This window comes from Falco rusticolus, chromosome 19 (genome assembly GCF_015220075.1).
Source record: "Falco rusticolus isolate bFalRus1 chromosome 19, bFalRus1.pri, whole genome shotgun sequence".
Taxonomy (NCBI): Eukaryota; Metazoa; Chordata; class Aves; order Falconiformes; family Falconidae; genus Falco; species Falco rusticolus.
In genome coordinates, this window is record NC_051205.1 from 5,324,681 (window position 1) to 5,343,197 (window position 18,517).

General features: G+C 50.3%; 2 protein-coding genes across 2 annotated transcripts; both read right to left on the minus strand.

Moving 5' to 3' along the window:
* Positions 1 to 6,538, minus strand: LOC119159143 (keratin, type II cytoskeletal 6A-like). Its single transcript, XM_037411725.1, has 9 exons — positions 5,860 to 6,538; positions 4,982 to 5,196; positions 3,182 to 3,242; positions 2,580 to 2,675; positions 2,140 to 2,304; positions 1,469 to 1,594; positions 777 to 997; positions 389 to 423; positions 1 to 266 (listed from the first exon to the last, which is right to left on the minus strand). Exons 1-9 carry the CDS (start codon positions 6,442 to 6,444, stop codon positions 1 to 3), a joined length of 1,770 nt encoding a protein of 589 aa, XP_037267622.1. The 5' UTR covers positions 6,445 to 6,538.
* A 5,080-nt stretch (positions 6,539 to 11,618) lies between these two features.
* On the minus strand, positions 11,619 to 16,280 carry LOC119140207 (keratin, type II cytoskeletal 5-like). The gene is made up of 11 exons (XM_037371292.1): positions 15,971 to 16,280; positions 15,573 to 15,703; positions 14,533 to 14,753; positions 13,911 to 13,971; positions 13,536 to 13,631; positions 13,250 to 13,414; positions 13,003 to 13,128; positions 12,460 to 12,680; positions 12,304 to 12,338; positions 11,996 to 12,073; positions 11,619 to 11,830 (listed from the first exon to the last, which is right to left on the minus strand). The coding sequence occupies exons 1-11, from the start codon at positions 16,278 to 16,280 to the stop codon at positions 11,619 to 11,621; spliced, it is 1,656 nt and encodes a 551-aa protein (XP_037227189.1).
* Positions 16,281 to 18,517: the final 2,237 nt, after the last annotated feature.

Below are 18,517 nucleotides of genomic sequence, written 5' to 3' on the forward strand. Positions count from 1 at the left end.
TTATCTGGTGGTCTTTTTGCTAGTGGTGGTCTTGGAAATGATCCTCACGCTGCCTCCCGTGCTGGAGCTGACACCTCGGCTGCTCCCGGAGCTGAAGGTGCTGCCTCCACCGTAGCTGAGCCCCCCGCCGAACCCTCCACTCCCGCCTCCGAAGCCGCCACCGCTGCTGCTCATGCTGTATCCGCCGCCTCCCATGCCGAGACCTCCACCCATGCCCAGGGAGCTGCCACCGCCGTAGCCCATCCCACTGGAGCTGCTGACCACAGCTGGAGGGGACACAGCGCAGACCCGCTTTAGGGTCCTGCTGGGTCCTTGGGGTGGGGGGACCTGCACCATCACCCCTGTGGCACGGGGTGAGCAAGCAGGGGTGGAAGGTGGGGATACTTACAGACGCTCACGGCTCCAACTCCCTCTCCAGCAAGCCTGTCAGGAAAGGGGAAGGTAAGCAATAACACCGAGGTGCAGAGGAGATACAGTGGTAGCCACTGGGATCATCTAATTTCATGGCCTTCAGTACGGACTCTCCTCTGGTGGGCTATGTCGGTATCACCAATGAAAGGTGACATCGCTCATTTTTATTAGTGCATCAAGTGCCAAGAGCTGGAGAAACAAATCTTTTCCTACAACGTTCGTTATTTAAAACATCCCTCTCTCTCAGCCCTTGTTTTACATCACTTGGTGCTCCAGCCCCTTGGGGTGAGCTGTCCCTTTAAGCCCAAGGAGATGCGTCCTGCTCCAAAAAGCAGCACACAACAGGTCCATGTGCTTGCCCTCACCTGCTCTCCTCGCCCTCCAGCAGCTTCCTGTAGGTCGCGATCTCGATGTCCAGAGCCAGCTTGACGTTCATCAGCTCCTGGTACTCGCGCAGCTGCCGGGCCAGGTCAGCCTTGGCTTTCTGCAGAGCATCCTCCAGCTCGGCCAGTTTGGCCTTGGCATCCTTGAGGGCCATCTCCCCACGCTCCTCCGCCTCGGCGATGGCAGCTTGGAGGTTGGCACACTGCAATCGAGGGAACAGGAGTTATTTAACTTGGGCTACCCCAAACTGCTCTCCTGAGTGTTGCGACGGTGTGCCAGGTACTGGGTGGTGGCTGCCAGGATGGCACCGAGAATTCATGATGGGAAGGTGTTGTAGTGAGGGTGACTGGGGAGCTGCAGCCATAATTCTGTCCCCAAAGAAGAGGAGAGACATTGAGATCCATTTGCTTTGCTACACACCTTTGCTGGTGTAGGCTAGTACCTCACCATTTGCTTCCTCAGCAAGAAAGCAGCTACCACAGCACATCCTTGCACCGTGGGACCTCCTCTAGTGGGCAAAGACAGAGGTGTCCATGCCTGCTCTAACACCGGGAGGGAAGCCTGGCCTTCAGCTCCACTCCAATGCCAGGAGCATCTTCTGCCGCGCCACCCACCACCTCCCACCTGCCCTCCACCGTGCAGCAGCTGCTTTGCAGGAGCATCCTCCTCCTACCTGTTTCTTCACGCTCTCAATCTCGTTCCGCAGCCTCTGGACCATCCGGTTGATCTCTGAAATTTCTATCTTGGTGTTACGCAGGTCGTCACCATGTCGCCCAGCAGAGACCTGGAGCTCCTCGTACTGATGTGCAGAAAGGAGGAGAGCACTGGTTAGGTACCCTGAGGCTCAGAGAAGGATGAGGGGACTTCAGGGCACAAAGTACGGGTTTGGATGCAGGTTAAAGGGCAGGGGACAACATTCCTCTGAGCAACCTGCCCATGGGATAACAGCATTTGGCCCTAGTTATCAACATATGCTAAGGTGGCAGCTATTGCATTGTGTGGAGCATCTATGGGTTGTCACCTAATACTAAGAACCTGGAAGGAAAAGAGGAGTGCTCTGCGTTTAAGGCCAGATCTACCAGTGACCCTTTGTGAGCCCAAGGTCAAGGCATTTAAGCATCTTGTCCCCTTGATTTCACCTTGTATTTCACAAGGAACATAAGGCTGGTAAGCGTAGTGAGTGGTCCACAAGCATGCAGTGGGGATCTGTATGCAAGAGCCTATTGCAACGCACACAGGAAGATAAATTCCTCTCTGGTGTGATGCTGTGATCCTTCCTCATCAGTCCTGCCTCCCATCAGCTACTGTGACACCCCATGAATCAAAGAAATCCTGGTTACCCACCTTGTTCTGGTACCAAGCCTCAGCCTCTGCCCGGCTCCGGTTGGCAATGTCCTCGTACTGCGCTTTGACCTCGGCGATGATGCTGTTGAGGTCCAAGTTACGGTTATTGTCCATGGACAGGACTACGGAGGTGTCGGATACCTGCTGCTGCATCTGGGACAATTCCTGCAGAAGATGCAAAAAAAAGAAGTTAATGGTCTTGTATCTGGGGTGGAAACCACGTGGGCAAGAGGTGGCTTGGGAGCTCTTTCCGCCAAGCCATTTTCTTGCATTTCCCCTGCTCTGCCTCTACCCTTTCCTATCTTATGCCTGTGTTATAATTTCCAAAAGGCAGTGACCGCCTTCTGTTTCACTGCTGCACAGCACCGAGCGTGGCGGGCAGAGCTGCAGGGCATGGGGGGCTGCATGGCAGGGTGCTGTGGGGGGAGGGCTCAGCTTACCGCCTCGTAGAGAGCTCTCAGGAAGTTAATTTCATCTGCCAGCGCATCTGCTTTGGCCTGCAGCTCGACCTTGTTCATGTAAGCACCATCCACATCCTAAAGAAAAGGAAAACAAAGACTTCTGACGAAACCACAAGCCAAAGGGACTTCAGGACACCAATGGGACCATCTCTCTGCTTCCAGGACTGTTAGTCTTCAGGCTTGTTTTTATATTGCTATGATCAAGGTATTTAATTTTTTTTTTAACGTGATTTTGGATGTTTGCTGTGAGCCAGAACCAGGTTCTTGGGCAGAAGGCAAAGCTCTGACTCACGGGCATGTGAGCAGAGACAGGGTTGAACTGAGCCCGGGTGGGCTGGGTGGTTTGCAACTGCAGCCAAGGGAGCTACCTTCAGAAAGTAGGGCAGCTCCATCAGCATGGAGAACCTTCTGCCCATTCATGGCCTTGGGATAGCCCAGCCTGTACGTACCCCCAGGCGTGCCAATGTCCTAACCTGACCCAGCCGTGAGGCTGAAGGACCCCAGCTCCCATCAGCTTTGCTTGAACTCTGTGCTTGCCCAGTTGATTTCATTGTCCATCCCATAACGCCCAGTTCACTCACCTTCTTGAGGACCACAAACTCGTTCTCTGCACCAGTGCGCCGGTTGATCTCATCTTCATATCTGTTAGGATACAAGAGCGAGAGGGTTTTGGTGGAAACGAAGAGCAAAGCCGGCATGGGAGGCAGAGATAGGACCACCCCAGTCCCAAACCAGTAGTTGTGGCTCACGGGTATATTCCTTACTCCCGCCTGCTTACAGTCCAGAGCAGATGCAGAGCAAATGCTTACTGACTCCAAACCTGCAAGACTTCATCGTGTGAGTAGTCCTAGCTAAAATTAACAGATTTTAATCACTGCCCTTGAAGTTAAGCTCATACATAAATGTGTGCAGATCCAGAGCTCGTTTCGGTAGGAAGCAGGAGCAGGTAGCCTCGGTGACCTCTGCTCAAAGCAAAGTTATGCAAAAGGCTTTCAACAAAGCTGCATGACAATGCCTACAAATATACAATAATGCTACAATTTGATATTTGATATTATAATAATGCTAATGGCTTTGAATAACCCACTGGGGCATTTAATTAAAAAAAAAAAGTCCACGACTCTTTAGTCACGGTTGTGCAAGAGCAGATTGTTATGCCTCAGACTGTATTTCTGTGGAACTTTTTATGGCTGTGAGCAACATCCTTTCATCAGATAATCAGGGCAGGGCTTAGCTAGAGAGTAGACAAAACATGTAGGCTCTTGAGGCAAAGACCTGGCTTTTAGAGGCAGGTTTGTGCCAGTCTCTAACCAATATTGGCAGAGAGATCCCTGCAGATGGATCTCTGAGCAGACACAGGCAGAAGTGGAAATCTGCCGGTGGACTGGGAACCAGCTCTAGACTTGAAATAAAATGCGTTCACTTTCCCAGGCAGTAGCTGTGAAATCCAGATGGTATCATCTGTTATTTTTGGCCTGATCGGTATTTCTAAAAGCCTATAGTACGTACCCAAACCTGAAACGCGCCCGAGTGCAACACACCTGAAGCTACGTCAGTCCACCCTGTCAGCAATGAGTGCAGTCTCCTCGTCCCCCACTCAAAAAAAAAAAAAAAAAAAAAGTCTCACGTGCCTAACTAATATAAACATTTTTCAGGCCTCCAGTGTGTTTTTCTCAAATTTGCACTTGGGCAGACCTGGCCAAATAAGGGGGATACTGTTCTCGCCCGGCTATAGCCAACTGAAGATGCGTGGCCTCGCCTGAAAAAAACACCGAAATGTCCCTCGTAGTCGGCAGGCGCCGACCGGCACCTCCTGAAGGTGAGTCATCCCACCTCCGCTGGATGCCTCATCGCAGGAGGGGATTAATTGCCTCCCCAGGGAAATCATTTTCTTTGCCAATGGTCAGAGAAAAGAGCTGAGCATCTTTCACGTGCTGGGAGCCGAGCGGGGCCGGTGGCCTGGGGACCTCCAGCAGGGCTGGGGTTTCCTTTGCAAAAAAAGAAATGGGGGGGGAGTTGGGGCTTGCAGTTTATGGCCAGGTGTCATTCCTTTTTTGCACCTCCATTGTACTCATCAGTTACGTGTTTTTCTGTCTCCAGGTGTATTATTTTGGGACACTCAAGGCATCAGACTGCGACCTCCATCACCCTGGAACAGCTTCCCCTGGATGCATGAATTCTGTGCTAAACGCTGGTCCTGCACGTCAGAAATCTGACCTAACTAGAGGTAATTCTGAGACCGGGGTCTCCTTTTATACGTTCATTTTACAAACTGGAAGAGGAACCCAGTGCAAACAGAGAGTATGCACCAGCCACCATGAACCACCTGCCCGGATTTTCCCGTCTGTTAATCATTTATGTTATAGAGCATGATTCCTTACTTGTTCTTAAAGTCTTCCACCATGTCCTGCATGTTCCTCAGTTCAGAGTCCAACCGGCCCCTCTCTCCCATAAGACTGTCCAGCTGCCGCCGGAGGTTGTTGATGTAGGCTTCGAAAAGGGGCTCAAGGGACTTCCTGGTGACGGTGTGACCTTGCTCTTGCAGGAGGCTCCACTTGGTCTCCAGCACTTTGTTCTGCTGCTCCAAAAAGCGCACCTGGGGAGAAACACAAGCAGGCACGTGCTGAAGCCCATGTGAACAATGCACAGAAAAAAAAAAAAAAAAACACTGCCAGGGAAAAAAAGAGGGGTCATTCCACACAGATAGAAAAGATCAGGAGATGCTGGGACAGTCATGGGGAAATCATTAGGATCTTCCTAATTTAGGGCACCGGATTCTCAAACATATCAAAAGTAGCCAAAACGTTTAGCAAGATTTTTCAAGAGCTATTGCTTAATGAGCAATATGAGACTGATAAAAAAACAGGCCAAACACCTGTATTTGCAACTTTAGGGGTTTCTCCCCACCCCACCCCACAACCAGATGCTCAGCCCACCTTACTGGTTTAAACTGGTGTTATCCCATTGAGTTGTGTAGAACTTTGCCATTTTACAACCAGTATAGAAGATCCATCCAGCCCCTGGGATGTTTCTTACAGGGAGGTGGGGGATTTACTTTTTCAGTAAAACAAGATGCTGAAAAACTCATCCTTGCAAAGCAGGAACATAAGACAGTTCTTAGTTTTCAGCCAAACCCGCGCTCTTCGTTGGCTGGAGTTAGTTCAGCCAAGACCTTAAATCCAAAGGATGTTTCGTCCTGCTCTTTTTTCCCAGAGGCAACTGATAATATGCATAGCTTGATGTTAAACCAAACTCTCACCTTGTCGATGAAGGAGGCAAATTTGTTGTTCAGGGTCTTGATCTGCTCCCGCTCCTGTGTTCGCACCTTCTGGATTTCTGGGTCAATATCCAGCTTGAGGGGTGCCAGGAGGCTCTGGTTGACAGTCACTTCGTGGATGCCACCGGGTGGGCAAACAGGGAACCCGGGGCCACCTCGACCACCAAATCCGGGACCTCCCAGCCCAAATCCACTGCCCAGCCCATAGCCGCCACCACCACCAGCTCCTCCTAAGCCAAAACCAGCGCCAGCTCCACTACCATAGCCAAGACCAAAGCCAGCTCCTCCACCAAAACCGTATCCGCCACCAGCTCCGCTCCGTAGACCTCCACCGACCGAGCTGTAGGAAATTCTTTTGCTTCCTCCTAGGTTATAGAGACTTCTGCTGCCGAAGCCACCACCAGCTCCAAAGCCGCCTCCACCTCCGGCTCTTCCTCCTCCAACTCTGGAGACAGAGACGGAGCTAAAACTGCTTCTGGTACCACCGCCACCTCCTACGATAGCAGAGCCTGAGCTAAAGCCCCTCATGCCCCCTCCAGTAGATGATCTGAAAGAGATCCGACTCATGGTGGCTTGTTCAATTGGAAATGCAAAGAGCAGGAGAGGTGGAAAAAATAGGCTGGTGAATAAAAGCCGCACAGCAGGAAGAGAGCAGAGGGCAATGGAGACAGAAACCCCTGTGATGGGAGAGCTTTGGAGCCTCCTCTTTTATCTGCTTGGAAAACTTGGCACAGGAATTCAGAACTTGACGTGCCTTGCAGCAACTTGCCTTGTCAAACACACCTAGGCTACGGCGGGGTGCCGAAAAATGCATTGTTTGCAGGCAAGAAAGTAACGGAGTGAGGGAGCTCCCCCCTCCACCAAAGCCTGCCGCTCTGAGTCATGAAATTAGAATTGAATGGGACGCCTCGCTGAGGTCTGCGCTCAGGGGCAGGATACAACACGATTCTCCTGAGACCCTGGGAGCCAGTTTTCCTTAGGCGAGCCGAGGGCTCGCTCGCTTGAGCAAGGTTCCTCGCACTGAAGCTTTTGCAAGGTGGAGTTTAGGGTGCAGCACACTGCCCAGCAAACGAGGCAGCACAGACAGGGGCTTCTCCGGGATGCCAGGGTCCCGTTGCTGGCTTGGAAAAGCTGGGGCTGGAGGTGGTTTTACTCATCAGCACAGCTCTTTTGATTTATTTTGGAAAAGGGATCTAAATGATCGTGGGCCTGCAGAGTTGAGTGGAGTGGAAGGTGTCTCATGGCAGTATTTTTTGGGGATCTTACCGAAAGATTATCTACCCTTCTTGCTTTCAAAGACAGCAAGTAAATCCAAAGTAGCTTCAAGTTACATTAAGGAGTACTATGAGACTGATAAAATAGTTATTAAAAAGATGCTTGACATGATTGCTTTTCTTTTGAATCTCCTTGTCAAGCTCAGGGTTCAAAAGCTCCCTGTGAAGTGGTATTTTTATCACTTTTTTTCCACCCCCCTGTATTTAAGCAGAAGTTTCCACATCAGTGCTGGCTCTCCAAGATGTTCTGTAGAGGGGAATTCATGCGTTTTTCTTCCGGCTCCCTCCCACCCACTTCTTCACTCTGCTGAGATCACTCAGTCAGAAGATTTTCCTAAAATAGCCTTTGCTTCTTGATCTTGGGCTCTTGGGCGGACCCTCTCCCAGGAGCTTCAATCCCCGTGATGAGGCCAGGTCGTGCTTTGGGACAGTGCAAAGGCAGGAGGGCTGGGGACCTCTTCTCTTGTGTCCATGAAGAGCTGGGCACAGGGTAGAAGAGATCTCCTCCCTCCAACCAAAATACTCCTGCAAATGGGGTTCTGCCCAGCCACATCCTTGTGCTGCGAGGGCTGCCCTCCTGTACGTCAGATAAAATAATAGTGAACACCACCCCGAGCAGCTAAATCAAAAGGATTCTCAAAATCAACTACGTGAGCAATAAGTACAGGAGCTTAATCCAAACTGAGCAGCTTAAGGGTATCTGCTGCATCTCATAGCTTGTTGCTGTTGACGTGTTTCCAACTGCCGTTTTCTCTGTCTGGGAACCTGAAAGAACCTGAGCAGAAGGGGTTTTTTTTGTTTTGTTTTGTATTGTTGGTTGGGGTTTTTTTCTCTTGTTGCAATCAGAAAAAGCCAGCGCTCACAGCTATCGCCTCCTGCAAGTGCTGCTGTCGCTGCTCATTGCCAGCAGCGTGAGTCACTGGCACTGGCGGCGCGTCAGCGAGCTATCGGGAAGCCTATCCTTGGACGGGCTCTTGCAAGGCACCCTCCCGCTGGAAGGGAGATGGCAGGGCGGTAGCAAGGGGGTGCTCTCACCCCGGGAGTGGAGATGTGGGAACCTCCCGGGTGCTGGTAATGCCAAGTTGTGCCGGGAAAGCCGTGCCCGTGCTCCCGTTGCGCAGGTGATGCGCAGCAGCGGGGTAACCTCAGCGATAACACTGCTGAGGTTATGCTGATACTGGAAATAAATAAATTGTGTTAGAAGCACAGCAGAGGTGTGGAGGTTTGCTTTCCGAAGCCTGTAGATGTGAGTTGGCGTATGTGCGCCGGATCCTGTGGAGGGGGGCCAGGCAGGGAGCTGCCTTTGACTTCCAAAGAACTATGCAAAGTCACACCTGGGAACCAGGGCACCGGCTGCAAATGTTTTAATTAAAGCAAAGAGAAAGCATTCATGTTTAAGGCAGTCATTACCTCCCCAGCTTTTCTAGGAAAGCCTGTTGCTGCAGACAACGGTAATTAAGTAGAATATTACAAAGGATTTGGAAGGGTAAAGCAAATGATGGTTTAGGCACCAAAATAGGGGAAATTCTTGCAGAATCACTCAGTCCCACGCAGGTTCCTTGCTTGGCTTGTGTCACTCGCATGCACTGTGCTCCTGAGGCTGCAGGGGGGCTGTTTGCCCCCCCTCAGGTTGCCTGCAGAGAGGATGTGGGTTTGGGAGGCTGCAGGGGGGTTGCCTGGAGGGTGGGGGCACTGCAGGGGTTGGGGTGCAGAGCAAAGGGAGGAGGAACAGGGCCAGCTGAGATGGTTGCAGGAGATCAGCTGCCTGCGAGCACCACTTCGGCACTGTGTTATCTGCTCGTTATTCATTTTCAGAGCAGGCTGGAAGACAGACATTCAGAACTTTTAAGGTGAGTTAAGGTTAGGCTGTCATTAGCTGTATTAATTCCTCGCACCTGTGCCGTGTAATTCAGCATTTGCACAGGTGAGTACAGAAATTGAGGTGACTCAGAGTTTATTTTTAACCTTCACTCATTTTTGGCCTGTCTGTCTGTGACATCCTCTGCGACAGCAGGGATGGAGGACCTGGGGTTTGCCCCCAGCCTTTGGTTTTTCTGGCTGCAGCTCCTTTGGTTTTCTGGGTGAAGGGAGACCCGATGCTGCCGTGTTTCGGTGCGTCTGGGTTTCAGCGAGGTTTTGCTGAAGCGGTTGTGAGCGCCTCCTGCAAACCCGCTGGGCTGGCGTGTACTTGCTTGTCTCCTTCCCATGTGCTGTGCAAGTTATGTAAAGCCGGGATGTGGAGAGGTCAGGGAAGAGCAAAGCGTCTGACTCTTTGAAATGTAATAAGGGGTGAGTGTTTGTCTGATGGGCTTCCCCCCCCGCCCCCCCCCCCGGCCTTTTTCTCTTTTTTTATTCTCCTTTTGCAATGACGGCTGACCAAAATACCTGTATGGCTTGGTGAGTCGCTGTGTTCCAGCTCACTGAAACCCATCCTCAGTCTAGATCTTCCTGATAAAATCCTCCCCCAGAGCCCTGTATGTGCTTGGTTTTGCTACATCTTTTTTTAAAAAAAAACAAAAATCAAACACTAGGTTTTTGCCCGAGGCAGCAGAGCTTTGCAACCCCCCCACCCCCCACCCCCCCTTCCATGGAAGAAACCCCCCCCTCCCATGGAAGAAACGCTTTTGGATTAACCCCGATCATACGTTAAGAAATGAACAGTGTTTAAATTTTTTTTGTCATTTAATGGATATACCCCCACCCTCCTTCTCCTTTTTTTCTTCCATTTTTAAATTTGTTTCAAGCTTTTAATTATAATTTTATCAGAACTTTGAAACTTTTCCCCCAAAGTAAAGCAAAAGCCCCCTCCAGCTCACTTTGCTGAAGGTTGGGGATATTTCACGCTACTGGTTCTGGTTCAGAATAAAAAGATGTAGGAGCAAATAAATTACAATCCAGTTTTATTGGACATGTTCCAACAGAGAGAAGAAGGAAAACACAGTGTCATATCACTATCATTGAAGTATAAAAAGCTGCAGTTTTCTTTTTTAATGGTACTTTCACAAAAATAAAAAATAAGACATGGTAGAAGGCTAGAGGGCTCAACTCCATCAGAAAAGGGAAAGTATATTTTGGGCACTGGTGTGCCCTTGGGCTCCTGCTCCTGACTGCTTCATTCCCCACGGGCTGGGCTGAAACTTGACAGCCCTTCTGGGTTTGCCAAGTGTCTTGCTTTTGGCAGGGAAAGCTACACATCATGGAGATGCTGAAATACCCCCAGGAGCAGTGTGGCCGTGGCCCTGCAGGCAGTTTTTCCAGTGTAATTTTCACTGTCTCAGACTTTCACTTCCACTGCTGTGACCAGGACAGCGGGGAAAGTCAGAGCGACCTGGACTGTTGGATGATTTTGGCATTTTTTAAGCCATTCCAACAGAACTTAGCATGAGACGGGACAGCAATCCAATTCAACTGCAAGCACCTATCTTGCTTTTGAAGAATGCTTTGCCTCAGTTATTATTTAGCATTAAAAAATCCTGTAATTTAGAAAACAAGCCCTTTTCCACATGGTTTCGGTTAGTCACTGGTGGCTCCTCTGACAAAATACACCCATGAGATTATGTGTAAGGTGCCACTCTGGACAAACTTTCATTTAAGAGAAAGGACAGGAATGGGGGAGTAGTTTGGGTTTCCTTTTATTTAAGCTCATTGCAAGTTGCACCTGCATCCCTGTGGGTGGCACTTTTCTGATGGAGGCACCTCCAATTGCTTTCCTAACCTGATGCCCTGAACCACTGGCCAGGCTCATGTGCCTGACTTCACGCAGCTGCGATGCTCAGCACATCTGGAAGAAACATGTTTTCCAAAGCTCAGCTGTGAATGGGAAGAGGGATTTTCCGTCGTGCTGACATGACTCAGAAGTGACTCTTAACCGGGCTCTGGGCTCCCGTAATAAGGGGTGTTTTCAGAGGGGCCCCACACTTGCAAACCGCTGCCTGGGATATTTCAGCAACCTCCTGGGGTATTTCTACATAGCAGAAAAATAACCCGCATCTCCAGTAAAGACGAGTGACTGAACTTGAAGGGGTGAATCTGGTTCATCCCAGCGGTGAAGGCAGAGCAGGCTGAACCGAAGCCGAGTTCCCAGCCCAACCCTGGGCTTCTGTGGGCCCGGACTGAGCTGAAAACCCAAGTTACGGCATCTTCGCTGCTATCTGATCCGTCTGAGCGTATGGCTGCCAGCTAGCCTCAATTACAAACAAGCTGCTCAGCCTTATTAAAAGCAAACAAACATAAAAACCAATTCCCCATTCAGAAAATCACTCAGGCCCATGTTTTCCTTTTAATCCTGTTGCAGGTACTTTGAGAGAGCTGTTTGACATGTGCTCCACTGCTTTTCCTGTGATCCAAAAGCTTAAGAGCTATGGTGCGAGGAGCCAGGACAGAGGTGGGTGAAGGGGATTGTGATGCGCAGGAGCGATGCAGGAGTAATGCAGGAGCGATGGTTTTGGGGAGGGTCTGGTGATGGTTTTACTCAGGCTGTGTAGCACTCTTCAGGCTTTGGCTTTTTATGCTCTTTTTGCTGGAGGAGGTTTTGGAGACGATTTTCACACCTGGGTTGGTGCCGCCTTTTGCACTTCCAGAGCTGAAATTCCCTCCACTGGTGCTCAGACCGCTGCTGCCACCTCCTCCGTAGCTAAGACTGCTTCCAATGCCAAGACCACTGCCTCCTCCAAATCCACCTCCGAGACCACCACCGCCACCCCCGAGTCCAAGTCCTCCTCCACTGCCAAAGCTGTAACCTCCACCACCACCGCCTCCTCCGAGACCAAAGCCGCTTCCACCGCCTCCTCCGAGACCAAAGCCACTTCCACCGCCTCCTCCGAGACCAAAGCCGCTTCCACCACCTCCTCCGCTTAGGTTCAGTCCACCAAATCCTCCTAACCCAGCTCCACCAGCCATGCCAGAGCTGGAGCTGATGACAGCTGCAAGAAGAAACCACCAGAGGTCGGACATCTGCTTGGCAGTCACCCAGTCCCGGTAAGCACCGTCATCAGGACCCTGACCCACAGGACAAGCCCAGCTCATGTCCCCTGTGCAATGCTGGTGGAGGGCTCTGAGCACCTCATATTGGGGCAAACCCTCCTCCCCCCGAGGTTGCTCACAGCCTCTGCTCCCAACGGGCCCGCAGCAAGACAAGCGCTGCGATACTTACAGTAGCTGATGGGGTTGAGTCCCTCTCCGCTCAGCCTGTTGGGGGGGGCAGATAAAGGGGATGTTAGAGCAGAATGAGGGAGACGGGCAAGGGGACCAACTACTGGTGGGGGCAAAGCGACAGCTGCTGTTATTCCTGCAGGGATTTTGCCCCCACCTGCTCTCCTCGCCCTCCAGCAGCTTCCTGTAGGTCGCGATCTCGATGTCCAGGGCCAGCTTGACGTTCATCAGCTCCTGGTACTCGCGCAGCTGCCGGGCCATGTCAGCCTTGGCTTTCTGCAGAGCATCCTCCAGGTCAATCATCTTTGCCTTGGCATCTTTGAGGGCCAGCTCCCCACGCTCCTCAGAGTCTCCGATGGCCGTCTGCAGGGTGGCACACTGCAAGAGGAGAGATTGGGACTCCTAAAAGCTGCTTTTCTTTTGGGGTAAGTGTTATCCAAGGAAGAAAACCATTCTGGTGGGGTGTTAATGAAAAAGGTTATGACTGAGGCTGTTCATCTATAGCTAATATTGCTGAAGTTGGAACGCCAGCCTGGAAAAAATGATTTAACATGTGTTAGAGCATGGTGCCCTTTTCAGGAGTGAATTTAACATGTTTAATGAGCTACCTCACATTCTGTGGCTGCTAAAGTCCCTAATTAGTAAAGCAGAGCTGCGGTGCCTAAGGACCAGAGAATGGGGCTCCTGCTGCCATTCCTACCTGGTTCCTCGTGTTCTCTATCTCTGAGCGGATCCTCTGGATCAGTCGGTTGAGCTCAGCGATCTCCCCCTTTGTGTTGCGCAGGTCGTCCCCGTGCTTCCCCGCTGTGGCCTGCAGCTCCTCGAACTGTGGTTCAGAAGGAAGAGTAAGCCATCTGAGGTGTCCAGGTGGACAGGAAGTGGCTCAAACAGCCCCAAACAGGGACAGCAGTGATTTTGCCCAGAAATGTATCTATGGGTCTGTTCACCTTGGTTTGGTACCACGCCTCCGCCTCAGCCCGACTCCTGTTAGCAATATCCTCGTACTGAGCTTTGACTTCAGCGATGATGCTGCTGAGGTCCAGGTCCCGGTTGTTGTCCATTGACAGAATGACAGCAGTGTCAGACACTTGTGCGCTGAGCTGAGCCAGCTCCTGCAGGGAAGCACACGGGATCCTGATCAGCTGCACTTACCTCTTCAAATGCCACGAATGATGGCAGTCACTGTCCGAGGGGGACAACAGGACGGGAATCAGGGGAGGAGGGTGTCTGTACCGCATCATAGAGGGCTCGAAGGAAACTGAGTTCATCAGTCAGGGCATCCACCTTGGCCTCCAGCTCTACCTTACTCATGTAAGCAGCATCCACATCCTGGAAAAGAGCAACCGTGGGGACATCTGCAGCACCTGGTGCTACTGACCATCTTTGTTTCTACATGGTCTGTTTTGCCAAGGCAAGCATGTGTGGGACAAGAATTCACTTCCATCCTCCAAGCCCCTCCACTCCTTTCCCCCCAAAACCATAACCCAACCAACAGCTTTTAAAGGATGAGCATGAAGCTCCATGAGCCCTCCCACCCTTTAGGACAGTCCCAGCCTGTGCCATGGCTGGGGGTAGCTCAGCATCCGTAACGCCTCCTGTCTCACCCACCTTCTTCAGCACCACAAATTCATTCTCCGCTGCCGTGCGTCTGTTGATTTCCTCTTCGTATCTGCAAGGATAAAGGGAAAGACATGCTGGATTGTTACCTCAGTAATCAGAGAAGTTGTACAGGTAGGACGGCAAGGTTATCTGGGCTGGATACGGTGTTTCCACGTTAACCTTCTGGAAACCACCCAGCTCAAATTTTGGAAAATCCCATTTCTCAAAGGGTTGAAATGACATTTTGTTTTAATGGAACAGGAGGGGTAAAGCTGGTTTAGGTTCTTTTCCTTTGCAAATGTGATCACAAGTGTGTCCTGGCTGAATCTGCATTTTCTCGTTGGAAAAACGTCAACGGACCACCTTTCTGCTGCTGTCAAGGAAGGTGGGCTCTGCAGGGAGAAGCGCCTCACAGGAGTGGTGTATTAGAGGGGCATTACAGGTTACAGCACCAGCTGGAGGTATTTTTTTCCCCTTTCCTGCAGAAAGTTTGATGAATATCTCAGGCTGGGTGTTTGACTTTCAGAAAGCTAAATTTAAGTGAGATTAATCCTACTGCCTAACACAGCCTGAACCATTTGCATCCCGTTTCACCCCAGGGTGCCTGGATGTGCTGCTAACAGGCACTCACTTGTTCTTGAAATCCTCCACGAGGTCTTGCATGTTCTTCAGTTCCCCATCCATGCGTCCCCTCTCGTTGAGCAGGTTGGCCAGCTGCCGTTTCAAGTTGTTGATGTAAGCCTCAAAGAGTGGGTCCAGGTTGTTTTTGCCTGAGTTGGTTTTTTGACCCTGGTCCTGCAGGAGGGTCCATTTGGTCTCAAGCACCTTGTTCTGCTGCTCCAGAAAGCGAACCTGAGCATTGGGAAGCAGAAAAGGCTGAGTGACGGATACCTGTCAGCACGCTCATGGCCCATAATCAGTGATGGGGACTGATGCATAGCACAAGCCAAGGAAATCCCAAGCCAAAAGCGTTAAATCCAGCTGTGACTACCCTCCAGGTTGTCTAGGGCTGTGCTAGCCCACTCAGTAGCCAAGCAAATCTGCCCTCAGTGGACAGTCTTCTTCAAACACATTTTAATTTTGCAAAGTAATGAACAATCATTAGAAAACACAGGTTCAGCTCTTTCATCACTTGCTTTCTTGAGCATCCTTTGGTTTTTCTTTCTTTGTAAGAGATATTTATCTCCCTTCATTAAAGCTAAGATCTGGTTACTACAGGTTAAAAGGCAAGTACTTAATTGCCTTTCCTTTTGCTCGTATATACTACATATTTACCCAGGTAAAAGCCAAGGAAGGACTTAAGCTGAGCCAATATAAAAAGGACTTTAGCTCGCAGGCAATAAAGCAATAAGGACCAACGCACCCTCTGTGATTCCCCACAGAGAGAGCTGGGTTAAGCAGCTAGATCTGGACTTGAAACTGGCTTACTCCATTTGAGCTAGTATATCTTATTTCTCAGGCACAAAACCCAGATCTCATCCTCTTATTACCAGTTTCTAATCTCGTCTTCTGCCTTGTAACTGTTTAGCAGAATGTTCTTTTTGATTACTTTAATGAAGACCTGCAGATAGGAAACGTGCAACAGACTGTAGATCTATGAAGCTGTATTTTTGTAGCTACAAGACTGTCTGGCTCTCTACCATGATGCCACAGCACTCAATGAAGCCTCACCTTGTCAATGAAAGAAGCAAACTTGTTGTTGAGGGTCTTGATTTGCTCCTTCTCGTCTTTTCGCACCTGGTGGATGTCTGGATCTATCTCCAGGTTCAGTGGTGCCAGGAGACTCTGGTTCACAGTCACTTCTTGGATCGTACCAACGCCATGTGGGCCACCACTAAATCCTGCTGGGTTCCTGCCACCACCCAGCCCTCCACCGAATCCTCCCATCCCCCCCACTCCACCAAAGCCAAATCCTCCACCACCTCCCTGTCCACCACCAAAACCAAGCCCACCAGTACCTCCACCAAAACCAAGCCCACCAGCACCCCCACTAAAGCCATAGCCACCACCTCCACCACCAAGACCAAGTGCAAGACTGCCACAAGCTCCACCACCACCAAGTCCACCACCACCACCACCACCACCTCCTAGGCCAGATCCACCACCAGCTCCACTCCCAAAAGCAGCTCGGAAGCTGCTTCCAACACCAATGGATATCCTCTTGCTACCACCAAGGTTGTAGAGGCTCCTGCTGCCAAAACCGCCACCACCACCACCTCCTCCTCCGATGAGCCTTCCAAAACCACCTCCACCTCCTCCAGACCGTGCCACAGACATCGAACTGAAGCCAGCCCTGCCACCACTTGGTACAATAGCTGAGGCAGCACTGTAGGACCTGCCTCCACCTCCCGCTCTCGTGCCGTAAGTTTGCCGGTTCATTGCAGCAGGAGGTAAAGCCGGGCAGTGGCGAGAAGAAGCACACAGGGCGAGTGCAGCTCTCTGGTGGAAGGGAGCACGCGATGCCCTTTTTATCCCTCTGGGGATCTGGGCTTGGTTGCATGGAAGTCCAGTGATCAATTTAGTGCCTTCATGGTTTTGACATGCCAAGCAGCCAGCTGTCTGATTGAAACTTGTTAAGCACTGATTGCACTCAAACAGCTCAGCTAGAAGAGTTATCTAACTCCCTGATTTTTGGCAGGGAGAGCCCAGCCTTAGTGCAGAGCCTCTGTATGCTTGCAGAGAGGTGTTATTTAATTTCCTAGCTGTGAAGCAAAAGAAAAGAGATAAAGAAGGGTGAAAAAAAGAGAAACAGCTACCTGGATACCCCTATGCAACTTGTAAGATGCAGTAGATCGGTATAAAGCTTAGTGGAGAGTCCTCTGAATTAACTTGAGTGAAAGGCAGTGAGAATGAAATGGCTAAATCTGACCAAAAATATTTCACAGGGCTTCTTCCCCTGAAGGCAGCATGTGGGTGTGATGTTCATGAAGCTTGACATCTCGTTCAGCGCTCTAATTTACCCAGCCTGCCTCTTCACACCAGCTAGGCAGAGACCATCTTTTTGAGCCGACCAGCACAAAGAGGTCCTGATCCATGATCTTCCTCTGAGACGCTATATTTAAATGGCACCTCAAATTTTGGTTGCTTAGTGTTTGGTATCTAGTCTATGACAGGTTTCCTAGGCTTCCTTTCTAGAGAGATTGGCATCCCCAGAGGACAACTCCATCCCACCCCTGAGGCTGCTGTTGCAGTGTCTCCAGCCACCTGATGATGTGACCGATGCATTTGCATCTCGCTCTAAAAAGCATCTCAATGAAGGAGGCAGATTTTCTGAAAAACACTTTGCCCAGCTTTGTGGAACAAATATTTTGTGGATATTATTTGCATGTTGACATTAAGATGCAATCAGGCTTGAGTTTCTAGATCTTTACAGTTGTGATTTCTTTTAAAGATTTTTGAGCCTTTCCATTCAAAATGTTGCCAAAAGCAAAGATTTAACCAGCATGAAAAATACTCCCACAAATTCTCCTTGTTTTACTTCCTGGAGTCCTTGGGAAGAGGAGCGAATGCAATAGGGTGTGGTGATGTTTTCTGGCATCTCAGACTTTGTTCAGCTGCAGTGTTTAGAGTATTTTATTCTTCACATTTAAGAGCTCCGTTCAGTTTTGGCATGTTGCTGTCCTAGTGGCATTGCCCGTGCTGTGCACATGACTGGAGCTTAAACGTATTTGCAGGACAGGACTCTACATGCCCTTCAGAACACATTCATGTGCCTTAGTGCTACAAAACCATTAAGTACAAGCTAAAATCCCACTGGCATCTCTGGAAGAAAGATTATGCAGGTGCTTCGTGCTCTGCCGAATGCAGAAGACCAAATACCTGATTATCCTTGGAGAAACGCTGCCAGGCAGGCTTAAACCGGGAGAGTTGGGTCACTCCACTGAAATTTCCCATTGCAGTGCAAGCCTCCCAGCTGGTTCAGGTCGGCTTGTTTCTCTTTGGAGAAGGCTGGCCTGAATCTGCCTGGGATGTCACTTGAAATTCATGACTATCTATTGCCTTGACTATTTGCATAAAATTCAAAGCCCAGGTGTGATGGGAAAATGAGATTGTCTTCATGCTTTCTTGACCCCAGTGAAGGTAGATTGTCCTGAAGCTGACAAACAGGTTCGGATCAGATATTAGAGCTGAATGAATATAATGGGATTAAAGGTGGGGCTGCCAACAAGGAAGAGGGAATTGTCATTTTAGGCTCCCACACTCCTTCCTTCAGCCCACTGTCTGCAAGGTATGCAAGCGATGCACAGGCTGGGTGAAAAATGCACCATTTCTGTACTGGGCTGGTTGATTGTGTGAAGGAGCCGAGGCCTGTGGGCTCCACACCGAGAGGCTTTTTTGCATTTGTCAGCTCAGATCAACCCTAATAGACTCTGCCATCTACCCAAGGAGCATGTCCAGGGTGACACCAAGCATGATATGGCCTCCAAACTGCCCCAAAAAACATGCTCCTGGCCTTTTTTCTCTCCAGAATAGCCTGATCGACACAAACATCTTCAAGCAGGCAGCAGAAAACAGGGGTTTTGCAACACTTGGGGGTTGAGAAGGGCAGGGATGATTAAAGGTTTTCTCCTAGAAATGCAAGAGCTGCTGGGCTGCTTTGGTCCCCTGGGGAGCCG